This window comes from Aristolochia californica, unplaced genomic scaffold (assembly GCF_029961685.1).
Source record: "Aristolochia californica isolate CCGP_79_NKW_82.1479 unplaced genomic scaffold, dmAriCali1.0.hap1 SCAF_4, whole genome shotgun sequence".
NCBI classification, from domain to species: Eukaryota; Viridiplantae; Streptophyta; class Magnoliopsida; order Piperales; family Aristolochiaceae; genus Aristolochia; species Aristolochia californica.
In genome coordinates, this window is record NW_027182103.1 from 2,151,992 (window position 1) to 2,175,309 (window position 23,318).

General features: G+C 40.6%; 7 protein-coding genes across 11 annotated transcripts; 4 read left to right on the top strand and 3 right to left on the bottom strand.

The window, feature by feature from the left end:
• The first annotated feature begins 205 nt into the window (after positions 1-205).
• LOC137962803 (65-kDa microtubule-associated protein 3-like) lies at positions 206-8,124 on the top strand. Of its 5 annotated transcripts, none has more exons than XM_068809881.1 (14): positions 206-526; positions 640-744; positions 4,813-4,895; positions 5,032-5,238; positions 5,324-5,566; positions 5,658-5,867; positions 5,978-6,133; positions 6,216-6,375; positions 6,467-6,618; positions 6,707-6,794; positions 6,883-6,956; positions 7,037-7,111; positions 7,194-7,464; positions 7,547-8,124. In XM_068809881.1, exons 3-14 carry the CDS (start codon positions 4,824-4,826, stop codon positions 8,002-8,004), a joined length of 2,166 nt encoding a protein of 721 aa, XP_068665982.1. In that variant the 5' UTR covers positions 206-526; positions 640-744; positions 4,813-4,823; the 3' UTR covers positions 8,005-8,124. The 5 variants fall into 5 exon arrangements, with proteins under 5 accessions (XP_068665982.1, XP_068665983.1, XP_068665979.1 ...); XM_068809882.1 differs by having other exon boundaries at positions 640-730; XM_068809878.1 differs by lacking the exons at positions 206-526; positions 640-744 and adding an exon at positions 2,731-2,811.
• A 328-nt stretch (positions 8,125-8,452) lies between these two features.
• LOC137963664 (protein HHL1, chloroplastic) lies at positions 8,453-11,427 on the top strand. The gene is made up of 6 exons (XM_068810822.1): positions 8,453-8,843; positions 9,468-9,605; positions 10,111-10,197; positions 10,291-10,338; positions 10,882-11,006; positions 11,140-11,427. The coding sequence occupies exons 1-6, from the start codon at positions 8,592-8,594 to the stop codon at positions 11,150-11,152; spliced, it is 663 nt and encodes a 220-aa protein (XP_068666923.1). The 5' UTR covers positions 8,453-8,591; the 3' UTR covers positions 11,153-11,427.
• A 201-nt stretch (positions 11,428-11,628) lies between these two features.
• Positions 11,629-13,566, bottom strand: LOC137961947 (tryptamine 5-hydroxylase-like). The gene is made up of 2 exons (XM_068808603.1): positions 12,676-13,566; positions 11,629-12,490 (listed from the first exon to the last, which is right to left on the bottom strand). The coding sequence occupies exons 1-2, from the start codon at positions 13,564-13,566 to the stop codon at positions 11,846-11,848; spliced, it is 1,536 nt and encodes a 511-aa protein (XP_068664704.1). The 3' UTR covers positions 11,629-11,845.
• Positions 13,567-13,700: 134 nt separating this feature from the next.
• LOC137961948 (myb-related protein 315-like) lies at positions 13,701-15,709 on the top strand. Its single transcript, XM_068808604.1, has 3 exons — positions 13,701-14,682; positions 14,779-14,908; positions 15,017-15,709. The coding sequence occupies exons 1-3, from the start codon at positions 14,550-14,552 to the stop codon at positions 15,570-15,572; spliced, it is 819 nt and encodes a 272-aa protein (XP_068664705.1). The 5' UTR covers positions 13,701-14,549; the 3' UTR covers positions 15,573-15,709.
• A 2,946-nt stretch (positions 15,710-18,655) lies between these two features.
• Positions 18,656-20,035, bottom strand: LOC137962151 (small ribosomal subunit protein bS21c-like). Its single transcript, XM_068808880.1, has 2 exons — positions 19,611-20,035; positions 18,656-18,767 (listed from the first exon to the last, which is right to left on the bottom strand). The coding sequence occupies exons 1-2, from the start codon at positions 20,033-20,035 to the stop codon at positions 18,656-18,658; spliced, it is 537 nt and encodes a 178-aa protein (XP_068664981.1).
• A 271-nt stretch (positions 20,036-20,306) lies between these two features.
• Positions 20,307-21,332, top strand: LOC137963983 (small heat shock protein, chloroplastic-like). The gene is made up of 2 exons (XM_068811236.1): positions 20,307-20,685; positions 20,773-21,332. Exons 1-2 carry the CDS (start codon positions 20,454-20,456, stop codon positions 21,222-21,224), a joined length of 684 nt encoding a protein of 227 aa, XP_068667337.1. The 5' UTR covers positions 20,307-20,453; the 3' UTR covers positions 21,225-21,332.
• A 142-nt stretch (positions 21,333-21,474) lies between these two features.
• Positions 21,475-23,085, bottom strand: LOC137962152 (putative pentatricopeptide repeat-containing protein At5g59200, chloroplastic). Its single transcript, XM_068808883.1, has one exon. The coding sequence runs from the start codon at positions 23,083-23,085 to the stop codon at positions 21,475-21,477; it is 1,611 nt and encodes a 536-aa protein (XP_068664984.1).
• Positions 23,086-23,318: the final 233 nt, after the last annotated feature.

Sequence of the window (23,318 nt, forward strand, 5' to 3'; positions counted from 1 at the left end):
GTAGGGAGAGCAGAGTAGAGAAGTGAGTGTAGAACAAGCGAGAAGTGAATTCAGTAGCGGGAGGAATTACATTTTTACTCGTTTTTCATAAGAACGAGCGAGCCAAAAGTTACACTTTCACTTTCAACTTTCCCTGTATTTCTAACCGATTTTTTTAGGCACTAACAGGGGCAAGGGTTTTTCTCTTCATCCAGTCGCCCATCTCCACCGGAACGGGGTCGGGTCGGATTCACCGTTTAAACCAACCTGAGCCGCATTTATCGTGGGAACGTTTAAAATTTGAATTCCCTTCTTTCCTCCACTTTCTTGGCTGAGCAATCCCGAACCTAAACGCCTAATCTCTGATCCCGAACCTTCATTTCTCTCTCGGTAGCGGCATCTCTTGGCGAACCCTCGATTCTATCTTCTGAAGGGGACGGCATCTCTCTCACTCCCTACAACTAGCAGACTAGCAGCGCCCTCTACGGCTGTCGCCGGTCCTGTGTTGCGAGGAGGAAATACCCGTCCAGTGGTCCCCCTTTCTCTGGTTCCTCATCTGTCATTTTTGTTTTTAGTTTGTTGTTTTTTATTTTTCTATTACATCACTTTTTTTTTTTAATATTTCTTCTATTTAGCTTTTTTATCTTCTTTTATTGCCAGGGATTATGTTCCTGCATCAGCTTGAAGTTGTTGTGTTGTTCAGAACAAGCTCAAGAGCCTGAAAGGGATTGAAGGCCTTTCCAAGCCTACGGTGGGTACCTAGGGGTAAAATTCACAGCCCTTCTTTCTTAACTGCAGGGGTGGATCTCAGTGGGTTTTAAATCATCAGCCTTCCAACTTTTTTTTCTCCTTCTTTGCAGTTCTGCATATTTCTCATTCAACAATTTCGTCTTTTTGTTCAGTTATGCTCTCTGCGACCTTTCAGCAATTTGTTTCACATTGTTAATGCAGCTGGAATAGCACAGGCCAAAAACTATAAAAACAACTATTGATAATAAATTGGGAGTATAGTATAGAATTGAATCACTAATTAAAGCTTGAGACTAGACTAACCAGAGTTGTGAAAATGGTAAAACACCATTCTTCTCTGTTCATTTTACAAGGAGAGCACTATTTAGGTCTTTGAAGTTAAATGTCTGCAAACTTCGACCCTTTGATGCACTCAATCAATTAGAAAAGAGGATTCAAAGTAGTTTAAGTATAATCGTGAAATCAGGAAAAGAGTATTTGCTGTTCCTAATTTTTTTTATTGAATTAGGAGACCTAGCTTTATACAAGAAATTTTCTACAATCACGCGAATCTATTCTTAGGTAGTTATACAACTAATACAATTTATTTACAAGTATCATTGACCTTCTCAACCTTTTCAACACTCTCCCTCAAGTTGGAGAATGAATATCAAGAACTCTTACACATCATAGTTGAGAAAACTTCCTTTCCCAATGTCTTGGTGAACACATCTACAAACTGATTTGTTAAAGCAACATATTTGGTTATAACGGAAACCATCTTGTATTTTGTCATGAATAAAATGACAATCCATCTCTATATGTCTGGTTCTTTCATAGAAAATGGAATTGACTGCTATATGTAAGATATCTGTGTTATCACAATATACCAATGCTGGCTTTAGATGTAGTATTCTCAACTTTGTCAATAATAATCGTAGCCAGGATAATTCACAGCATGTACCTGTCATGACTCTATATTCGGCTTCTGTTGAAGAGAGATACGGTTTTCTGCCTCTTTGCCTGTTAGGAAATAAGAGAAGATCCCAAAAAAACACAATAACCCGTAATGGATCTACGAGATATTGGACAACCAGCCCAATCCAAAACAGAAAATGATTGCAAGGATAAATTATTCTAAGAAGGAAAAAACAAACCTTGTGGTATATGCATGAATCTCGTGTTTATTGGTTTTAACAACTTCCCAGAATTGGTCTCTTCACCAGCTTGATGTCAACAATGCTTTTCTTCATGGTGATCTCCATAAAGAAATTTATATGTCTCCATGTCCTGGTCTTCAGCGACAAGGGAAGAATCTCGTATGTTGCTTTCACTAGTCGTTATATGGCTTAAAACAAGCTTCCCGACAATAGTTTTCCAAGTTCTCTACAGCTATCCAAGCTGCTGGATTTGTTAAATCCAAAGCAAATTATTCGTTATTCACATGTCGGAAAGATTTCAAATCTTTTACAGCTTTGTTGCTATATGTATATGACATTCTTGTTACAGGTCATGATGTCAATGCCATATTAGCTCTCAAGAAATTTCTGCATAGTAATTTTTCGGATTAAAGATTTGGGTGATTTAAAGTATTTTCTGGGCATCAAAGTTTCTCAGTCAAAGAAAGGTATTTCCATCTCGCAAAGAAAATATACTTTGGAAATTTTAAAACATAGTGGATTTTTGGGTGTTAAACCTGTGAACTTTCCCATGGAGCAAAACATAAAGTTTTCGGATTTAGGTGAATTGCTTAAAGATCCATTTCAGTATAGGCGACTCGTTGGATGCCTAATTTATTTGACTATTACCCGGCCGTATATCACCTATTCAGTCCATTCATGCACCGCGCAAACCACACATGGAAGTTGTCTTGTGTTTGTTGTGTTATTGGAAAAGCAGTCCAGGACAAATTGTTTTTCCCTTCTCAGAACGATTTATCTTTGCAATCTTTTTTTGATTCGGATTGGTCTGGTTATCCAATATCTCGTAGATCCACTAAGGGTTATTGTGTTTTTCAGGGATCTTCTCTTATTTCTTGGTAGACAAAGAGGCAGAAAATTGTCTCTCTCTCCTCAGCAGAAGCCGAATATAGTGCCATGACAGGTAGATGTTGTGAATTATCTTGGCTACGCTCATTATTGATAGAGTTGAGAATATTACATCCAAAGCCAACGTTGCTATATTGTGATAACACAATTGTCTTACATATAGCAGTTAATCCCGTTTTTCATGAAAGAGTCAGACATATAGAGATGGATTGTCATTTTATTCATGACAAAATACAAGATGGTTCGGTTGTAACCAAATATGTTGCTTCAACAAATCAGTTTGCGGATGTGTTCACCAAGCCATTGGGAAAGGAAGCTTTCTCAACTATGATGTGCAAGTTGGGAGTTCTTGACATTCATTCTCCAACTTGAGGGGGAGTATTGAAAAGGTTGAGAAGGTCAATTATAGTTGTAAATAGATTGTATTAGTTTTATAATTACCTAAGAATAGATTCACGTGATTGTAGAAAATTTCTTGTATAATGCTACATCTCCTAATTCAATGGAAAAAAGATTTAGAAAGGCAAATACTCATATGTGGACCTCCACCCAATATTATCCACTTATAGAGCCACAAAAGAGGGCCTGCATGTGAGGGGGAGTGTTAAGGAATAGTCCCACAATTGATTAGTGAGTACAAATATTTTGAGTTTATTAGTTGGGAAAAAGGTTTTCTAAGTTAGCTAGTCATTTTGGGATGGGCCTTGGATCCAACTTCATATGGTATCAGAGCATGTACTCATATGTGGGCATCCACCCAAATTATTCACTTGTAGAGCCACAAAAGAGGGCCTACACGTGAGGGGGAGTATTAAGGTATAATTCCACATAGATTAGTGAGTATAAAGATATTAAGCTTATTACTTAGGAAAAAGGATTTCTAAGTTTGCTAGTCATTTTGGGATGGGTTTTGGACCCAACATTACAAACAGCATTAAACTTGCCTCCATTCGAAGGTTGCTCGTTCACCATGAAGATGAGAAACGGGGATAAAAGGAGGGCAAAAAATAATTTTTCTGAGCGACGCTGGCTTCCAAACAGCGCATGATAGCAGAAAACCAGGGTCTGAGTTAACTCGGCAAAAAAAAAAAAAAAAAAAACTGGTGCTTGTTGACAGCAGTGGAATGTGCGAGCTGGGTTGGGTTGACTCGGCTGAGTCCGGTCTTGGCAGAACACGCTGGATTAAATCAGCAGCACCTAACTTGGTGTTTTAATTTAGGAAGTCATCGTCTTCCCCTCACCACTCACTTCTGAACAGAGTGAGACAACAACAACTTTGGACGACAAGGTGATACAATTTTAGTAGGGAATCAAGCCAGTGAAGGAGACAGCAGTGCGGTTCAGGTGTCTTCGTCCTCTCGAACCGGCAATCCAGAAATGAATGAGCTGAGAATGGCCAGTGCGGCGCGGCTGACAGCAGGGCTAACGGCAGCGACAGGCGGCAGCGGTGAATGGAGAATTTATGAGAGAAGGAAGCGAAGGGAATAAAGGCAAAGAAGAAGGGCAGAAAAACCCTAAGACCGCTTGACCAAACTGACAGATGAGGAAGCGATAGAGAGCGACAAAGAGCCTGCTTTGATACCATGTGAAATCAGGAAAAGAGTATTTTCCTTTCTGAGTCTATTCTTAGGTAGTTATGCAACTAATACAATCTATTTACAACTATCATTGATTTTCTCAACAATAGTTTGGGCAGATATTAATGGCTTTGTGAACTACAAGACAGATAGATGGCTCTCATCCCTAGGTGTTAGTGTGTGATACTTTTCTGCCCCATCAGAGTTTGCTTCACAAAGATTGAGAGCAATTTTTATTAGGCTAGTCCCCTCCTAGACCATGAAATCTTCTTATTATGCTGTGTTCAACACATAATATCAATGTCTGGTATTTCATGAAAATATCTACTTGCTTTGTCTTTCAAAAGATATTAACTATATTTCTATATTTCTTTTGAGTGTGATAATCTCCTTTCTTCATTGCATTTGTTGTTCATAGTATTGAGCCTCTGGACTAATCATAATCTATTTTTTCTTCCCTATAAAATAATTTTGTGCAGAGTACTTCAATATGTCTAATCCTGTGAGTGCTCAGCTTTTGCAAATGGAAACAACTTGTGGATCTCTTCTCTGTGAACTACAGGTTATAATCTTCCTTAGTCCCCTTAAAAAAAGCTTTTTTGCCATAATTATAATTTTATTTTTGAAAAAGATTGCCGTAACTATCTTGACCTTTGTTTTTCTTGGTTATTCACATGTTATGGTACTGTTGAATTCAGATTATATGGGATGAAATGGGAGAATCAGATGCTGAGAGGGACAAAATGCTGCTTGAGTTAGAGCAAGAATGTTTGGAGGTGTACAGAAGGAAGGTTGATCAGGCAAACCGCTCAAGGGCCCAGCTACGGCAAGCAATTGCTGACCATGAAGCGGAGCTTGCTGTTATCTGCTCTGCTATGGGTGAGATGCCAGTGCACATCAGGCAGGTTTGTGCCACTGATAGAGATATTTTGGAGGTTGAACTTGATTCTTGTTCCTATTCCCTAGTGTTTCTGACTACTCAAATTTCAGTCTGAGCAGAACATGGGTAGTCTCAATGAAGAGCTCAAAGCCACTGTTCCACAGCTTGAGGAGATGCGGAAGAGGAAAAATGAAAGATTGCTTCAATTTCATGAAATACTGAAGCAAATTCAGAACATTTCAAGGGAGATTGGTGAGCCAACTCAACAAATGTCTAAGGTGGATGAATCTGATCTGTCCACTAGAAAGCTTGATGAATTACAGAAGCAGCTAGAGGCTCTTCAAAAGGGGAAGGTTTGTTCAAATAAGTAATCAAGCTGTTTTTTCATGTACAACCTTTGAGTTGCAGTTCCAAATTTCTATTAAATTTTTGTTTTCCATGCAGAGTGATCGCCTCAGACAGGTTTTGGAGTACTTAAAAACTTTGAATTTAGTATGCATGGTTCTTGGTTTGGACTTCAATCATATTGTTAGTGAAGTTCATCCCACTCTAGATGATCCTAATGGGTCAAATAATATTAGCAACTGTACAATTGAAAAATTGGCTTCTGCTATACAGAGGCTGCATGAGATCAAGATACAACATATGCAAAAGGTAACTATTGAGGTTCAAAAGGGAAACTTGTTTGTCTATTGATTTGTTAACCCTTTTTTCCATCTGATCCGTTCTATTTTAAAGTTAGAGAGTGGTTTATTATTTTGAAGCTTCAAGACCTTGCAACTTCTTTGTTGGAGCTCTGGAATTTGATGGATACACCAGTGGAGGAGCAACAGCTTTTTCAAAATGTTACCTGTAAGATAGCTGCATCTGAACATGAAATTATTGAACCTGGCATCCTCTCCATGGATTTCCTTAATCATGTGAGCACCTGCCACTCCTTGAGTTAAGTTATAGGTAAAGAATGGTTCTGCAAACAAAACTATAAATAATTGTGTGATGCAGGTGGAAGCTGAAGTTGCAAGATTGGAAGAGTTGAAGTCCAGTAAGATGAAAGAGCTTGTACTAAAGAAGAGGTCTGAGCTGGAGGATATGTGCAGACGAGCCCACATGGTGGTGGAAATAGATACATCTATAGAACATGCAATAGAAGTGATAGACTCTGGTAAAACGCAATGTCTATGAACTACATGGTGCACAAATGTAGTTTATTAAACACTTAGAGAGCTACAACAAATACCCTGTCCTATTTGCAGGTGTTGTTGATGCAGGATATGTCTTGGAGCAAATTGAGCTCCAGATTGCAAGTGTTAAAGAGGAGGCCTTTAGTAGAAAAGAGATTCTTGAAAAAGTTGGTAAATGGTTGGTGGCGTGTGAGGAGGAATCCTGGCTAGAAGAGTACAACAGGGTATAACACTTTCAGTTTTTCAGTAATTCGCTAGTTTTGGTTACAATTTTTGTTTCCAGTATTCATTCTTTTCGGCTTTGTGTCACAGGATGAAAACAGATATAATGCTGGAAGAGGTGCACATCTCACGCTAAAGCGTGCCGAAAGAGCTCGTGCTCTAGTTGCCAAATTACCAGGTGCAACTCTCATTTCTCATTTTTCTGTGGTCCCATAATTTAGATCTGTAGAATTCCTGACTTGGTGCACACCTGTTTCTATAAGCAGTTATGGTGGAGCCTTTGGTATCCAAAACCCTAGCATGGGAGAGGGAAAGAGGAACTGAGTTTACATATGATGGTGTAAGATCCTACTTCTATCCAGTTCTTTAGACTCAAATGAGGTTATAATTCTGATGCAAGATACTTTTACTACTTTCCAGGTTCGACTGCTTACGATGTTGGAAGAGTATAATATTTTAAGACAGGAGAAAGAGGAAGAGCGTCTTAGGAAGAGGGTACGGTCTTCTGAATATGGTGAATAGAAGAACGAGTATAATCAATTTTGAGGAATATCAGCCAATTAAACAATTGAATTAGGCAATGCAGGAAGAGAAGAAACTCCAGGGGCAGCTCATGGCAGAGCAGGAAGTGCGCTATGGTTCAAAACCTAGCCCCATGAAAACTCCTAACGTGAAAAGATCTTCTCGACCTTCAACTGGGAATGCCAACAGAAGATTGTCTCTAGGGGGAGCCATGCTTCAAACTCCAAAATTTGATCCTCACCCAGCAAAACAATCTCTTGCACCCCAACCAGCAAGGAAAGGGGAACAACAGCTGCATGATGTGTCTGCATCAGCTTTATCTCCTGGTTATGCATATAAGCTTTTTCATAAGTTATTTTCAGATTCCATTCTAATAACTTCTTGGTTTGATAAGTAACTTTCATGCAGGTAGTAGAGGCTTGGACATTGTTGGACTTACTGCACTCAGTCCTTTCAATTCTCGTGATAATGGAGAAGACACAAGGAAGCCCTGCTCTCCAGTTTTCTCACACTCTTCAAAGGCCAAGATGCAGAATTTTCAGGATGAACACCTGGCTCTGTGTAACACTCTCTCGAATGGATCGTCTTCACTAATGACTCCAATCAGCAAACCCTTGAGCATTCCCACCAAGCTGACCACTGTTACTGATGAAGAGAACAAAACACCAAAAGCTCATGGGATTCCTCCTCCCACAACTCCCTCAACAGCGTCTGTGCCTATGCAGACAGCAATGACCCCTGCTCCTCCAGTCTCTGTTCTTTTCAGAAGCACAGAGAAGGAGAATCAGGAGATGGGATATTCTTTTGAAGAAAGGAGACTTGGTTTTGTAGTTCCAAATGTTTGTATAAAATCTGTACACGTCTGAGTGAACTATTTACTAGTTGGAATTGCCTAACTATGTCAATCAAGTCAATTGTAATTGTAATTGGCTTTGGAGTCCTGTGCATGTACAGAAAAGGTAATGGAGTACTGTTTTGTTGTTTCACTTGGGTTGTATCACTAATTAATTCTGATCGGTTTGAGACAGAGTTCCTTTTCCAAATCTACAAATCTTATGTTATTAATGAAATATATATATTTATTTATTCTATTCAGTTATGTAATTTTTTACTTTTTATTTATCTATTTTCGAAGAACACTAACTCACAGTAGTGAGTTGGGTTGGGTAGTGGGTCTTCGCTTGCAAAACCATCTGTGAAAAACAAGATTTACACACGAATAACCGACTACTTATGCCAGTCGCAGTAGCCAGTGAGGGAGAACCAGCTGGGGCCATGAATTCGCTGTTTGACATTCATCCGAGAGTTCGCTTCATAAACCTGTTAAAGGAAATCATGTGGATAAGAGAGAGACAGGGGGGCGTGGCTGTTTTATCTCTTTCTTACATCCAACAAAATTGCGGGAGTCACTAAGAGGTGGTGAAGTTCTAAGGCCTTCCATTTGCTGCAGAAAATGGAAGTGGGTATGTCCCTGAATGCTCTGGTTCGTCTTCCTCTATCGACTTCAAGAACTTCCCGAGATGCCTTCTTCAGATACTCGACTGTTTCCCGTGGGCCGCAGCACCGGAGACAGGTTTTGTTGGTTGAAGCAAAGGGCAAGAAGGGCATGGCATCTCGACAGTTCCAGCGGGCTTCACCTCCTCCTTTGCCCAAACTAGAGGATGATGGGAATCCAAAATTCGTCATATTTATTCGTACATCCAGTGTCAGCTCCCTAATTTCTTTCCTGTGGTTATTTGTGATTTTATGCGGATATGCGTTCGGATATATTTTCTTTCTTGCTCGATTTAATATTTCTCGGTGTTCGTATAGATTATGAAGTTATGCCCTTTTCGCTATCAGCTTTGTAATATGTTATTTCAGGCGCCACTGTATTTATTGACAGTGTTTGAGAAGAATTTTAGGACTACTGGAAATCTGTAGAGGCTCCCATGACAACGTTATGTTTCTTCGTTGATTATATTCTTTATAATGCAAGAGGCTCAGCTAGTTGATAGTGCTTTTGGCTAAGAGTGGATTTCACTCAGTATATCAATTCTCTCTCTGTTTGCTGGCATGGCTTGTAACAGGCTATATACTTGCGACAAGAGATTTTTTTTTCGTTGTTTTCGTATTAAGATGAGATTTCTGGGGATGAATCGGATGACTCAATCACTCTTTTAGATTCGTTGGTATACTTATTTCATTGACATACATAATTGTCAACATGCTCATAACCTGGTGTTCTTTGCAACTTACAGATTTTTCATGGGTGAGTTTGTTTCCATCTGTTTGGAACTATTGGAAGATTTGGATTCCTATTAACATTTATTGTCCTGGTATTGTGTAGGTTTATCTGTGGTACCCACTTAGTATTATAACAGGGGGTACAACAGCAAAGATTATGGTTGCAGCTAAAGATAGTTTCATCGGAAAATATATCTACAAAGACACTATTGCAAGGAATATAGCAGCTGTCATTTACAAAGTAAGCCCTTAGCTCTGGTCCTGCTTCCTTCTCATCATTCTCTGTTCAATGATTTTTCATAGATGTAGAGACGTCCTTTTATTTATGTAGACTTGTCCTGGATCACTTTCATCATGCCAAAAGAGAGGAAGAAAAGGAAGAGTTGCAGTTGTTGTAGTTCTTTGTACATAAATCAGTTATGGGTTATGGAGACTTTTGTCATGTCCTCACTCCTGGCAGTTCCTTTTGATTGGAAGAGTTATATGCTGAACCATCTTGCAGAAGGGATGAAATCTATCTAGGATTTTAGTACTGCAGTTGTCTTTGCAGTGCGGGAATAAGTCCAGCAACAATCATAGGAAGCTATAAGTTCTTCACTCTGTTACTTTGTTGGTCAGGAGCCAGCTACTATTGCATTTGTGTTTTGTTGATATTTGACTGATCAAGAAAATATTCCAGTGTTTATAAATATTGCTCTGATTCTCATGCTGCCACTGACTTGGATCAGGCGGTCTAATTTAAACAGGATGAGAAGGAGATTCAGAAGACAGCATTTAAGCAATTCCGAGTGTTGCGCTCAGCAACTTCATTTCGATATGGCTACAAACTTGTTGTAATATTCGTTTCTTCTCTGTCTACCTTTACTCGGCATTGGAAGAAGCATATATTTCTATCCTTACTCTGAAACTTATTTCATCATATTCAGGAAAATAACAACGTCCGAGCTGCACTTTCTACTTCAGATGTCATTGAGGTATGCTCCTGTCTTTTTCATTGTTCCAATTTGTTTACCGACTACCTTTCCACCAATTCTAATATGATACACGTATTCCATTGCTGCAAAATCTTTAGTTGCCTATATCAGGCCACTACATGTTCACTTTGAAAACAGATTGAGCTATATTATTGCCTTCTATATGGATTAAGATGGAGTCATTTTGGTTTTGGCCATTTTCATTTGTGTTGAATCAACTTCGCCTGATTTAGGTCAAAGATCATCAGAGTTGTAGGAGGGAGAAACAAGAGATGGGAGTTCGTTAATAAATATTCTTTTAGTTAGAGACTGAACTCTTTTGACTCCTCATAATTAATCCTAAACCCATGACTCTATTGACTGTTGCTGAGAACAGCTTAATGCCAATTTGAGGTTTTAAAGTGTTTGGATTCTGCTTTGAGAGCCATGCTCTGCATCATGCTCTTGTGTATATTCCTTTAAGTCCTATAACGTTCATACCTTAACAATGTCTACTTGTGATTTCAAAATAATTTACTTTGTATTGGGAATTTCAACTTTAAGCTTCCAACTCAAGAAGAGCTGAAGACTGTGGTGGAGAAAGTGAAAGACTTCTTCGGTGACGCTACCAGTAATGCTAAAGAGTCTTTTGGAAAGCTTACTTCTCTATCAACTGAGGATTCAGAAGAGTGAGTAATACAATAGAGCTCAAGGTTTTTTCTTATAGACCAGATTGTTACTACTGTTGATAAACATACCCAGTTTTTATTGATTTCAGTAAGATTAACCTAGATTAACTTGAGGTGCCTCCTCTGCTGTCAGGGTCAAGAGCTGAACTGATATGCTTTGCTGGTGATTCTTCTGGGCTTATCACCCCTTGTTTCTTTCCATGAAGGAAGTTTATGCACATTAAGCAGCAGTTTAACATTGTGTACCATTTCATTTCAAGAAGGATAAGTAGTTGTAGCTGTTGTTTATAGCTGAAAGGGTGGTGGAGATTTTGTATCTTAATATTCTTTTAAAATGAAATATATGATGAGTTAGGAATGTGATATGATAAAATCTAAGTTATTGCCTGGTACCTATTGACACATAAATGAGAAATCCCCCCATTTTCTGAGTTTCTCAGGGCATTCTTATGCTGGAGTCTCAGAAAATCTCAAGTGCAACAGGGGACCTTTTCTTGGTCACTGTTCCTATGATAAGTTCTCTAAAGGATTATTTAACTGTAACCACTACAGGCTTGAAGAGTTAAAAAGACTAGTTTCCAGAAACAGGTTGGAGCTACTGAAATTTATGGAGGCATTTTGCTTCAACATCCATGGTTAAATGTATCTCTGCAAAAGATTTCATTTCTACTTTCAATGCCACAGGAAGAGATTCCAATCAGAAGATTTACTCTTGCTGAAAAGGGTAAAGTCAATCAAACAACACAAAAGGAAATTGACATACATCTCCTGATAAAAGACTGGAAAATGCTGATTTGTTCAGGACTTCAAGTAAGCAGCACAGAAGAGGAATACAGTAGCTATTGTCCACAGACTTCATTCGGTTTGATTTCGTAACCACTCTTCTTCCTCGGAAGAAGAACAAGTGGGACTTTCTTCCTGGTCGCCAGCCCGAAAATCTCAGTAAGATCCACAGCATCTGGTTCAACCCCCTCCGGCAGTTCCCAGTCGAAATGATACAACAGGCTGGCCAACGCGATGTCCACCGTCGCGAGCCCAAAATTGTACCCAGGGCACCCCCTCCTCCCTCCGCCGAACGGCAACAACTCGAAATCCTGACCTTTAATGTCGATGCTTGACCCAACGAACCTCTCAGGCCTATACGATAGAGGATCCTCCCACACCTGAGGGTCACGACCCATGGCGTAAGTGTTGATGAACACCCGAGTCCCGACGGGGATCTTGTAACCGTCGATCGTGCATTCCTCGATGGATTCTCGAGGGACAAGGAGGGGGACCGGAGGGTGCAGCCGGAGGGTCTCCTTGATGACGGCCTTGAGGTAAGGGAGGTCTTGGAGATCGTCTTCTCCTACATGGCCCTTGGTTCCGGCGACCCTTCGTACCTCCTCTTGAAGATGGCTCATGATGTTAGGGTGCCTCGCGAGCTCTGTCATGATCCACTCGAGTGTCGCTGACGTTGTGTCTGTTCCCGCGACGAACATGTCCTGTGATGAAAGTCTTAGACGCTTCACCAACTTTGGAGAAAAAGTAATTATTTTAAATTTAAAAAATAAATAAATGTATTTATTATTTACTAATTTAAATATAAAATAAAATTCTAAAAATTGTTATTAAGCCGTAAAAGGGCAACGTGGGACCCACAAGTTTCAGTGCTTTTGTTTTCACTCACCAAAACCAGAGCTTTGAGATTGTCGTCGGTGATGGGCACCTCCAGCTCCGGGCTCCTCTGCACACGCAACAACACGTCCACGAAATCCTCCTTGTCGCCTTCCGGCGAGCTCGTGATCTCCTTCCTCTCATGCTCCTCGATGATTTCATCGCAGACGGCTCTAAGATCCCCAAGGTTCTTCTCCAATCTCCGTTTCAACCCCGTGAGCGAGTTTACCCACTCCATCCCCGGAAAGAAGTCGCCGACGCTGAACCCTGCGAACAGCGCCTGCGACTCCGCCAGCACTTCCGACAGCCGGTGCCTGCTCCCCGCCTCCATGAACCTCCTCCCAAACGCCACCCTACACAGGATGTCGTTCGCCAAGGTCAGAAACCGCTCGCTCATGTCTGTCTTATCGCCGGCGGTGACGGCCGCGGAGACGGAGGCCAGCATGCGGGCAACCTCCTCGCGTCGGATGAGGCGGAACGAGTTGACCCGTCTGGAGTGGAGCAGCTCGGTGACGCAGATCTTCCGTGCTTGGCGCCAGTAAGGGCCATAGACAGAGAAGGTGACGTCCGAGCAGCCGAAGGAGAGGTACTGCGCGCCGATGAGCTGGGGGCGGCTGCAGAAGGCGTGGTCATGGGTTTTGAGGACTTCACGGGCGAGGCGAGGGGAAGAGACGACGAGGGTCGGGACTCGACCAAGATGGAGGAAGAGCATGGGGCCGAGTTTGTGGGTGAGGTCGGCAAGGGCGACGTGGGGCATGTCGGTTAGGAGATGCAGATGGCCGATGATGGGGAGTTTCGGCGGCGCCGGGGGTAGATCCCGGCGCTGCCGCCGCCCCGAAAGGAGGACGAAGACGAGGGTAAGAAAAAGAGGAAGCAGTAGAGTTTGAAGATAGTTAATCTCCATGGTTGTGATAGCTAAGCTTCAGTGGAGTCTGGTGGTGATCATTACCGAGGGGAAAAGCGAGAAGAGGGCGAAGGGTTAAATCATTGGATCCGAATTCAATCCGCCATGCGTACACGTTTCTTATTTCTTCCGACAGTGATGAAAATGGTGGACTAAATCGACAGATCTTTTTTCTTCCAAGGGGAAGAAAGAGACCATTTTCGACGGATAATGGTGGCATGGGTTCAGCAATCAATGGTGGGCTTGGACTATAAAAGGCCGGTAGGTGAAGTGAAGAAAGAGTGAAAGGGCCCAATCAAATGATGGGTTATAATAGTAGTGGGCCTAGGCTTATAATCTCCTTTAGCAAACAATTCATCTTCCCCAATCGTCCCATTCGTCCTCCCGTATTCGTGTCTCTCTTCCCATATTCTGCCACCGCTGAATATTTTTCTTGCTCTCCACTAAACACAATAAAAAAATCAAACACCAGAGCATCTTCCCCATAATAAATCCGATCAACTCTCCTTCTCTCTTCGATTCATAAAAAGAGTCTGCTTCCAACGACAATGCTGTCCAGCTTTTGAGGCGACGAAGGATTCCTCCACCCATTTATTTAATCCGGGACGACGACCTCAACTGCAAGTGCCAAGCTTGTCAACGAGCTCCAACCCACGTCTTTGTGATGACAAATGAACCTTCCCCCTTTCATGCGAAATTTCCAAGGGGGCTGAATTCCCATTTTTTTGTGGGATTGGAGGATTTGCGTTTTGATATTGTTCATGACCTTTGTACTTTAATTGTGCAAGCTTCATGCAATCATGGACGCCTCAAAAACAAACTTTTGTTTAATCTTGGGGTGAACTGGCAGAGCATCTTTGTTTGTGGTTTATAATGTTTTCTGGGTTGCAGTCCTTCTGTTCTCCGACACCCATTTTACTTTCTCTTTCTTCTGTATACTTGTTCTTTTCTTCCTTCTGTGTGTTTGTTAATTTGCTGGTGTCATGGGAAGACAGCCTTGCTGTGAGAGGATTGGCTTGAAGAGAGGACCCTGGACTGTTGATGAAGACCAGAAGCTCATCAACTTCATTCTCAACAATGGGATTCACTGTTGGAGACTTGTTCCCAAGCTTGCAGGTATTAATCTTCATCATTCCACTCTTTCTCTCTCTAAACTGTTCTTCTCTTGATCAACTACTGAAGGTAATTTAATTTTCTGGGTGATATTTGAAGGTTTGCTGAGGTGTGGGAAGAGTTGCAGATTAAGATGGACTAATTACTTGAGGCCGGATCTTAAGAGGGGAGCACTAACAGAAATGGAGGAGAATGAAATCATCCAGCTTCACTCACGCCTTGGTAACAGGTCCTTTCAACAATTTCACTATAAATCTCAACTGGGAAATAACTGTTTGATTTCTTCATGCTCTTTCTGGTTCCTCGTTTCCTCACCAAACTCTTTCTTCTCACTCAGGTGGTCAAAGATAGCAGCTCATTTCCCTGGCCGAACTGATAATGAAATCAAGAACCACTGGAACACTCGAATCAAAAAGAGGTTGAAGCAACTGGGATTAGACCCTGTAACTCACAAACCCATCGAACAGCCTCAAGAACAAAAGGTTGAGTCTCTCGGCCATTCCAGTTCATCAGAGGTGGAGACAAAGAGCCCAGAGGTCACAGAGGTCACACCATGCGAAGAAGAGTTTCTGGGAGAGAAACCGGATACATTTGCAGTTGAACTAGAGAGCATTCAGAGCACAAGCAGTGCCACTCTTGTCAATAGCTGTGACATGTTGTGGGATGGCTTGGTTGAAGAAATGAAGTTCCAGTTCAATCCTTCCAGTAGTCGCAGCCCTTCGTTTTCCCTGGAAGAAACTACCCATCCATTCATGGTTGAGGACTCTTCCTCTCCAATGGTGAACTCTAAACCATATTGGGCAGAGACTCTGGATTATATCTCATCTTTGTATGGGCTGAACTCATTAGAGGATGAATTCTACTTGGGAAATAACCATGAGAGCTACCTGTAAAGCTTATCTCATGATTCTATGATACTTCAAATGCTGAAAAGCCTCCATAATCTGTTCTTTTGTTGCCTTTCCTCCATTTGCCCAATCATGGAGGCTTTTAAGGAGGTAATATTTCCCCATCATCTCAGTAATATTTTATGCTCTTAAGGAGATTATCATTTTAAGTCTTGTTTTCTCTCTTTTTTCTCTCTCTCTCTCTCTCTCTCTCTCTCTCATCTTGAACTGCTGGATAATTCGTGAAGGCACGAAGCATTGAGCAAGAAAACATATTAAATTTGATCCAATCATTGAAACAAGAATCCTGTCGAGATCCATCAGTTTTCTAATGCTATTACTTATATGAGAGGCATAAATTTTTAAAGTCATCAACTTGAAACTTTGGAAGTTTAAAGATGACAAAAGAATCATATTAAAGATTACAGAAAGATTACAGATGCATGTGGGTGATGTAATTCAGAATACCTCATCATCGTCATGGTCTGGCGTCTTCTTCTCCTTACAACCCTCTCAAAGGGAGAATATTAGTGAGTTGATTTTATAAAGGAACACAAGATATATCTATTTTCCTAGAATCTACTTAATATAATCTAGTTCAATATGTTTGGTCTGATAGTGAAACACTTGATGTTAGGAATTAGACACTCTAATTCCAAATTAATGAAATCAATAATAATAAACATGGAATAAAGGAAAAACAAACACGAAAAACAAAAAGATTTATACATGTTCGCCTCAAGGTGAGAGTACATTCTGTCTATCGCCGCTGCATTAATCCACTATAAAGATAAAATAGTTTATAAAAAAATCGCACATACTTACAGGTGTTTTCTATAGCAGCGCCCCTTAATTATAAAGAGAGAATTAGGGCAACCGTCATACAAAAATAAAATTCTCAAACTGCCCTTAATGAAACAACAGTTAATATATCATCGATCGGGCGGGGGCTCCGCCCCTACACCCTTGGGAGAGAGGCTTTCCGCTCCCCTTCTAACCCTCATAGCGACCTTACCGCAAATGTTGATCTGTATACCAACTCAATGTAGGACGATGATTACAATAAGAGTACTTTCATACCATTATACCCTTGCAACACACTTCTCTATGCAAGATTTCCAGATTTCCTACACCATTTACCCTTGTAAAAGAGTAAACTTTAGGGTTTTGGAGATAAAGAAGAAGAGAACATCAGAGTTTAAAAAACTTCGGTATTCTATGTGTTTGGTTGTAACTCTAGTATAATTTTTATGTAATTTGGACAAGTATATAAGGAGATATAAAGGTTTAATTGTTTTTTTAAGTCATTAGAGGCAGATTTTTTCTTAAAATTATCAGTTTTTTTATTTAGATGGAGTGTAATAGAACGTATGTCATAATCATTGTATTTGCACTATATTATTTTAAAAAATTATTTCGGGAGAATTTGTCCTTGAAAGGGGTTGAGTCGAGGGGAATTCTTTGTTTAATATTGCTTGTTTAGCAACAGAAATTTATCGAATTTATGTATATAAACTATAAAATAGACCAAAAACAAAAAAAAATTATAAACACAAAACATGAGGCTGGCATTTTTAATCGTTGTTACGAGCAGGCAACAGCCATGTCCTCGAATCGTTGAGCAAATTCCTTCTAGTTTCTAATTCTATGCCATTATAAAAGAAAATCAAAGCTCTCTCTGAGACTCTGGCAATACCTCCATGGATGAAGTAAAGACCTCAGTTTCCTTCTTTCTGGCCTGAAACTCTTCTGGTAAAAGAAGGTTTCCCGCAGACAGACACGGAAACTGTTTTGAGACTCCAAATCTTTAGCATTGAACTGTTGTAGTGTGCAAACCCATTGTAAGAAGGATAGAAAGATGAGTTCACCCATTTAAATGTGATGAGTTAACCAGCTGAAATGATCACCTTCATCAACATTGGTACCTGGCATAAGGTAAGAGGCACCCATGGTGAAGAACCCAAGATTGCATCACTACCCCCCTCCCGAAACTCCATCCCTTTTTAACCAGTAGAGGATGCTGCCTTTTCACTTCACTCCCAAAAGTTAAAAGAGTACAATAGAAATTCCTCCTGTGTATGACCATGGTTGCTTCAACAGTTTTATATACCCTTTTTTCATTCCTTTACATAAGCTCACTGTCATAAAACTCTAGAACATTAGATATATACAGGGATATATGGACAAGGAAAACAAAAGCTCATTCTCACAAGATAACAAAATGATGGAAAAAATTATAAACTCCCGTTGGAAAATAAATTCCTATAGACCGATTTTCCTGTGTTTATGCCTTTCGGTTTTTTTTTTTTTTCTATAGATTCAAAACAATAAGAAACTCATGTTTCTAACCCCTCTTAACTTTTTGTGGGATTGGGGTAAAAAATTTCAATCCCCTAAACCAGGCACAAACACCAGAAAAATTTCTTTAGCACCTTCATAGACCATGGTTTCCTATTGGCAAAAAGAAACTTTAATGAGATTTTAGAAAAAATAATATATATCTAGCTAAAATTGTAGGTGTGCATCCACAATTAGAACATGATTATGGAACTAAATCAATAATAGTTGATACATGAAATTGCAGACAATCTACAGACTATTGTTACCTTATCGACACTTGGTAGTAAGATGATATATAATCAAGTATCATGCAACAAAATTTACAGATAAATGAACTGAAAAAAATGACAAGATGATCTTGTGTGAATACTGTGCTCAAAGTAGAATTATATGGCTTTTGCAATCTTAAATCCATTTTCCGATACCCAAACTTCAAAAACTTGAAGTACATAATCGTTGTTTGAGTCAAGAGAGGTAATTCGATATCCATATGGATCACTCAGGTACAAAAATAGAAGTTTTGAGGAATCATACAAAGCTTAAAGAAAGTGAGTTCTGGCAGATAACAAAGCATCAAAAGGTAACAATTGATTGCAGAGTTCTTGAAGTAAAAAATAATAACAACCTAAACAAGAAAGGATTACTTGTTTTTTTGCTAGACATCTCGCAGTCAAACCCAAAAAGGGATTAGTCAGGCAAATGCTCTTGAGTGTTCTTAGAAGTCTACCAACAAAATGCAGATGTAATTCTCAAAAAGGAGGTTTGCCTTCAGGAAGTTCCCAATTGTCTTCTTCTTCATCATCCTTCTTGCTCTTTGAGTCCTCTGGCTTAAATGATACTGGACTCCTGTTTTGAGGGCGCCTAAAAATATAGAAAAGGAAAAAAAAAAAAAGCCTTCATATACATAACGTCTCAGTTCTCACCAATATTTGTTAAAAACTGATGACAGTTCATCTTCCACAACAAATGGATATGGAAAAAGAACAAAACAATACTAGATTTTGATTCCACAAACAAGACAAAAGTAAAAAATAGATGATAAGGAAGTATTACTGAGGCAATGAATTCCATACAGTAGCAAACTATTGCTCACAATTATTAACAAATTCATGCGTGATGAGGTCTTCCTCTTGGATAGAAATCAATAGTAATAGACAGACAAGTCACAGCTCAAGATGATTAAGATCCCATAACTCTACTAGCAAGACAGAAAAACATTAACATACAGTATCCTGAAAATCAGAGGTAATCAAATGAAAAAGAAAGAGTACTAAAGAAGAAGCAGAAACCTAGGAAAGCTCTATCTTGGAATGGAAATTATTATTATCCTCATTATAATTATACAAGGTACACGACACCAACAATCGTGAACAGAAACAGATATCAACAGAGGAGAAATGGAATGCAAACAAGCAAATGAGAATCACAAAAGCATAACCCTTTCTTCATACAGAAGATAAAACACAAGAATCGAACTTTTTCTTTGAACGGAAAATTTCAAAGTAACAGATGAAACCATAACAAATTTAGCTGAATCAGAACCAAAAGAATAAAATAAACGAACTGAAAAGGGCTCCTTCAACGAGAGGGGTAATCTTCACCGAAAATAGCCTCGAATCCACATGCCAAAACCCAAAAAAGCTCTAAAACATGTAAGCACAAGAACAAAGTAAATCAAGCAGAAAGGAACAGAAGCCTGTATACCTTCTCCTCCTCCTCATCGCCTCTCTCTTTGCCGCTTCTCTTGTTTTCCTCTTTTTCTCTTCCTGCTTGTTCTCAAAAAACTTCCTCCTTTTACATTCCTGAATCACCCCCACCTTCATCACCTCCCTCCGAAACCTGCCAAGCAATTTTTCCTCCGGCTCATTATCCTCCACGACGACCTGCACGTTGTACCCAGCCCTCAAGAAAAGAGTATTCGCATAAGCTGCAGATGGGTGTGCTACTGACAAGTAATCATATGAAGAACTTTCTCCCTTTCGCGTAACCGAAAGCTTCCCATTTTTGCCGGGAGTAGAGGGTGAAAATAAGGTGAGGGAAGAAGGAGATAAAGGAAAAGAAGGAAGGGTCTGTGATGACTTTGCTGAGAGAGGTTGCAATGGAAGAAATTTGCAGATAAGAGACGCCATGAATGAAGAAACCACTACCAGGTCCCCCTTCTCAGCCGAAGAGACGGAGCATAATCTAGTTTAGTATTTGGGGCGCAAAATGTGGCGTCCCTGGTCGTGGATTGCTTCTGAAAAATGGCAGAAACTGGAAATTGAACTTGGCTCACACACTACATTGTAAAAATGACTATACTACCTAAAACGCAAAGGTGTAATTTCTAAAATACCCCAAGAGAGAAGAGGACAGAAGAGCTTCCCTCTTCCTCCATTCAGAGAGGATTCTAGAAAAGAAACCAGATCATTCCTCACTCAAAGCTAAGCACATTCCAGAAAGCTCCGTCAAATCCCTTCAATACTATACATGGCTCCTCCACTCTTGTAGCTGATTACGAGACTCGCCCAGTATAAGGTTCTTCGGCTGCATCGGTCTTGAAAAGAAATGTCTTCATCTCTCTCCAATTTGAGCATTTCTCCCCGTCAGTTGTGTCACTCATGCGGGAAGAGAACTGGGTACAAGAAGGCCAGGTTCCCACCAGTGTCGCAGTCTCCTGCTGATCCTTTCAGAGGGGTGAAGCCAATGGCAATGGCTGGGGAAAGGAGAGACAGTTTGGACCATTTGCAGAGACCCAGCAGGCAACCACAGAAAGGAACAGCCCCGGTTGCTCCTGTAGGTATGTAGACAATTACCCATTTAATATTTTTGCGAAACATTTATTGCATACTTTGAAGTTTATGACAATGATAATGAATGGATTCAGGTATATGGGAGCGGTTTCCCACTGCAAGAACGATTCATCAAATGATCGAAACTATGGAAAGAATCATGGAAGACCCGTTTGCTTACTCTTCTTTGAACGATGAAGCTGGTGGGACTTACAGAAGAGGGAGGACTCCTTGGGAGATTAAAGAGAGCGAGACCGAATATAAGATGAGGTTTGACATGCCCTGCATGACCAAGAATGATGTGAAGGTCTGGGTTGAGGAAAAAATGCTTGTTGTCAAAGCCGAGAAGCAGCTCAAGATCTCTCAAGGGGAAGTGGCAGAAGAAGAATGGTCCGCGAGGAACTATGACAGATACAGTAGTAGGATAGCTCTGCCTGATAATGTAGAGAGGGAAGAAATCAAGGCAGAGGTGCAAGATGGTGTTTTGTACTTAACAATTCCCAAGGCTAAGAGTTCAAGCAAAGTTTTAGATATCGATGTGCAGTGAGTCTGTAATTTTGACTGTATTAGGAGGGGATGTCTCCTCTTCTGAGCAAATGTTAGGAAATGTTTTTGAATTTGCATAAAGAACTGAGTTCAGTGTACATAAAGAATCGAGTTCAACGTAGTAATCCTTTCTTTTTTCCACTTCTGCAAATCATTTATTCCTTTACAATTAGATTGCTACAAAGAAGATCTAATTCCGACTTTCCATGACTCAGTATTTCTTAGTTTAAAATTCGTCTCTTCTCCCTGATTTACTTTCCATTCCCACCTAAAGACTTCATATGTTCCGTCAACACTATCAACTTTGAATATATTTGCATGGAACAGGGATGAGAATCATCTGCTGCAACAAACTCGTGAACCACGTTGTTCACCTCAATCCAACTACACCCAGGTTTCTTTCCAATCCCTTTTTCCCTCATCAATTGCCTTACAGCAGCTGCTTCTTCCCATTCCCCTTTAGCAGCAAATAGATTAGATTTCAGTACCAGCAACCCACTATTTGTCGGATCCGTCAGTGACATCTTCCTTGTTAATTTATCACCAAGTTCCAAATTTCCATGCACTCTGCAAGCAAAAGCCAGTGTTCCCAGCAGTAAGGAATCTCCATCAATTGACTCAACCATCTCTATTGCATCATCAAATCTCGCAGCCCTTCCCAGAAGATCAACCAGGCATCCATAGTGCTCCATCTTCGGCTCAATGCCGTAAACTTCTCTCATCAACTTAAAATACCGGCAACCCTCATCAGCCAAACCTGAATGGCTACATGCAATCAAAATGGCGATCATAGTGAAGTCGTCCACACCAACTTCTGTTCTTTCGGCCTGCTTGAGTAATTTGATTGCTTCCTTGCCCATACCTTGAACTGCATAACCCATGATCATGGCATTATAACATGATAGGGTTTTTGAAGTTATGCCATCAAACACAAGTCTAGCCTCCCTTATGTTCCCACACTTCGAATACATGTCTATGAGCGCGGTAGCAATGTAGGGATCCATCCCAATCCCGTTCTTCTTCACAAAGTCATGGATCCATTGACCCATCTCTAGAACACCCAAATCGGCAATAGCAGAAAGAAGCGTCACAATCAATTTCCCGTCAGGCTTCACACCAGCCATCTTCATTTCCGGAAATAATTTCACAGCTTCTCTAGGATTTCCATTCTGAACAAGCCCTCCTATCATCGTCGTCCAAGAAGAAACATTCTTCTCAGGCATCTCCTCAAACACTTCCTTAGCAAGTTCCACCAGTCCACAACGAAAATAGCTCGCAAGGATGGCATTCCAGCTGACAACGTCTCTCTCAGACATTCTATCAAAAACACGTCTTGCAGCGGAACTCTGATGACAAGACCCATAAAAATCCATCAGCGCCGTCAGAACAAACACATCAGCACCCATACCCAATTTCAAAACATGGGCGTGAAGAGCCTCTCCTTCTCCTGCAGCCGCCAGTTTCGAGCACGCCTTGAACAAAACGGGGAATGTGAAGCGATCCGGCCTCGACCCATGATTCATCAATCTCACGAAGGAGACTAGACAATCGTCATAATCGCCAAACAGGCAAAGCCCTTTGATCATGGCGTTCCATACGAAGTGATTCGGGTCTGGCACCTGATGGAAGACGCGGGTAGCGTAACATGGGTTTTTGAAAGAAAAGCAAAGCGCCACGAGCTTGGCGGCAACATAGCTGTTTTGGTGGAGAGAGTTCCGGATTATGTGAGCGTGGATTTGTGTTATTTGTCTGAAGGTGGTGGAAGACTGGAGGAGAGAGACGGCACGGTTCTCTCTTTCTCTTAAATTAAGGGGAATCGGCTGAACGGAAGAAGCACAAGGATTTAAAGAAATCGAAGACATGTAACCGAGTGGGATTTTTCCGCGGGACTTCACAAATCGAAATGTTCTCTCTTCTCGTTATTTGTCGATCGTAGAAAGGGTATGCAACAGGATCCTATCCGAGAAGGTTTTTGAGAACCCATCCCCGCATTAAGCATCTCCATGAAAACCTTTTATTCGAAGTTCGAACTAAGTTCAAGCTTAGGGAAAAATTGTTCAAGCCTAAGCTTGAATTGCTCGGAAGTTAATTCGTA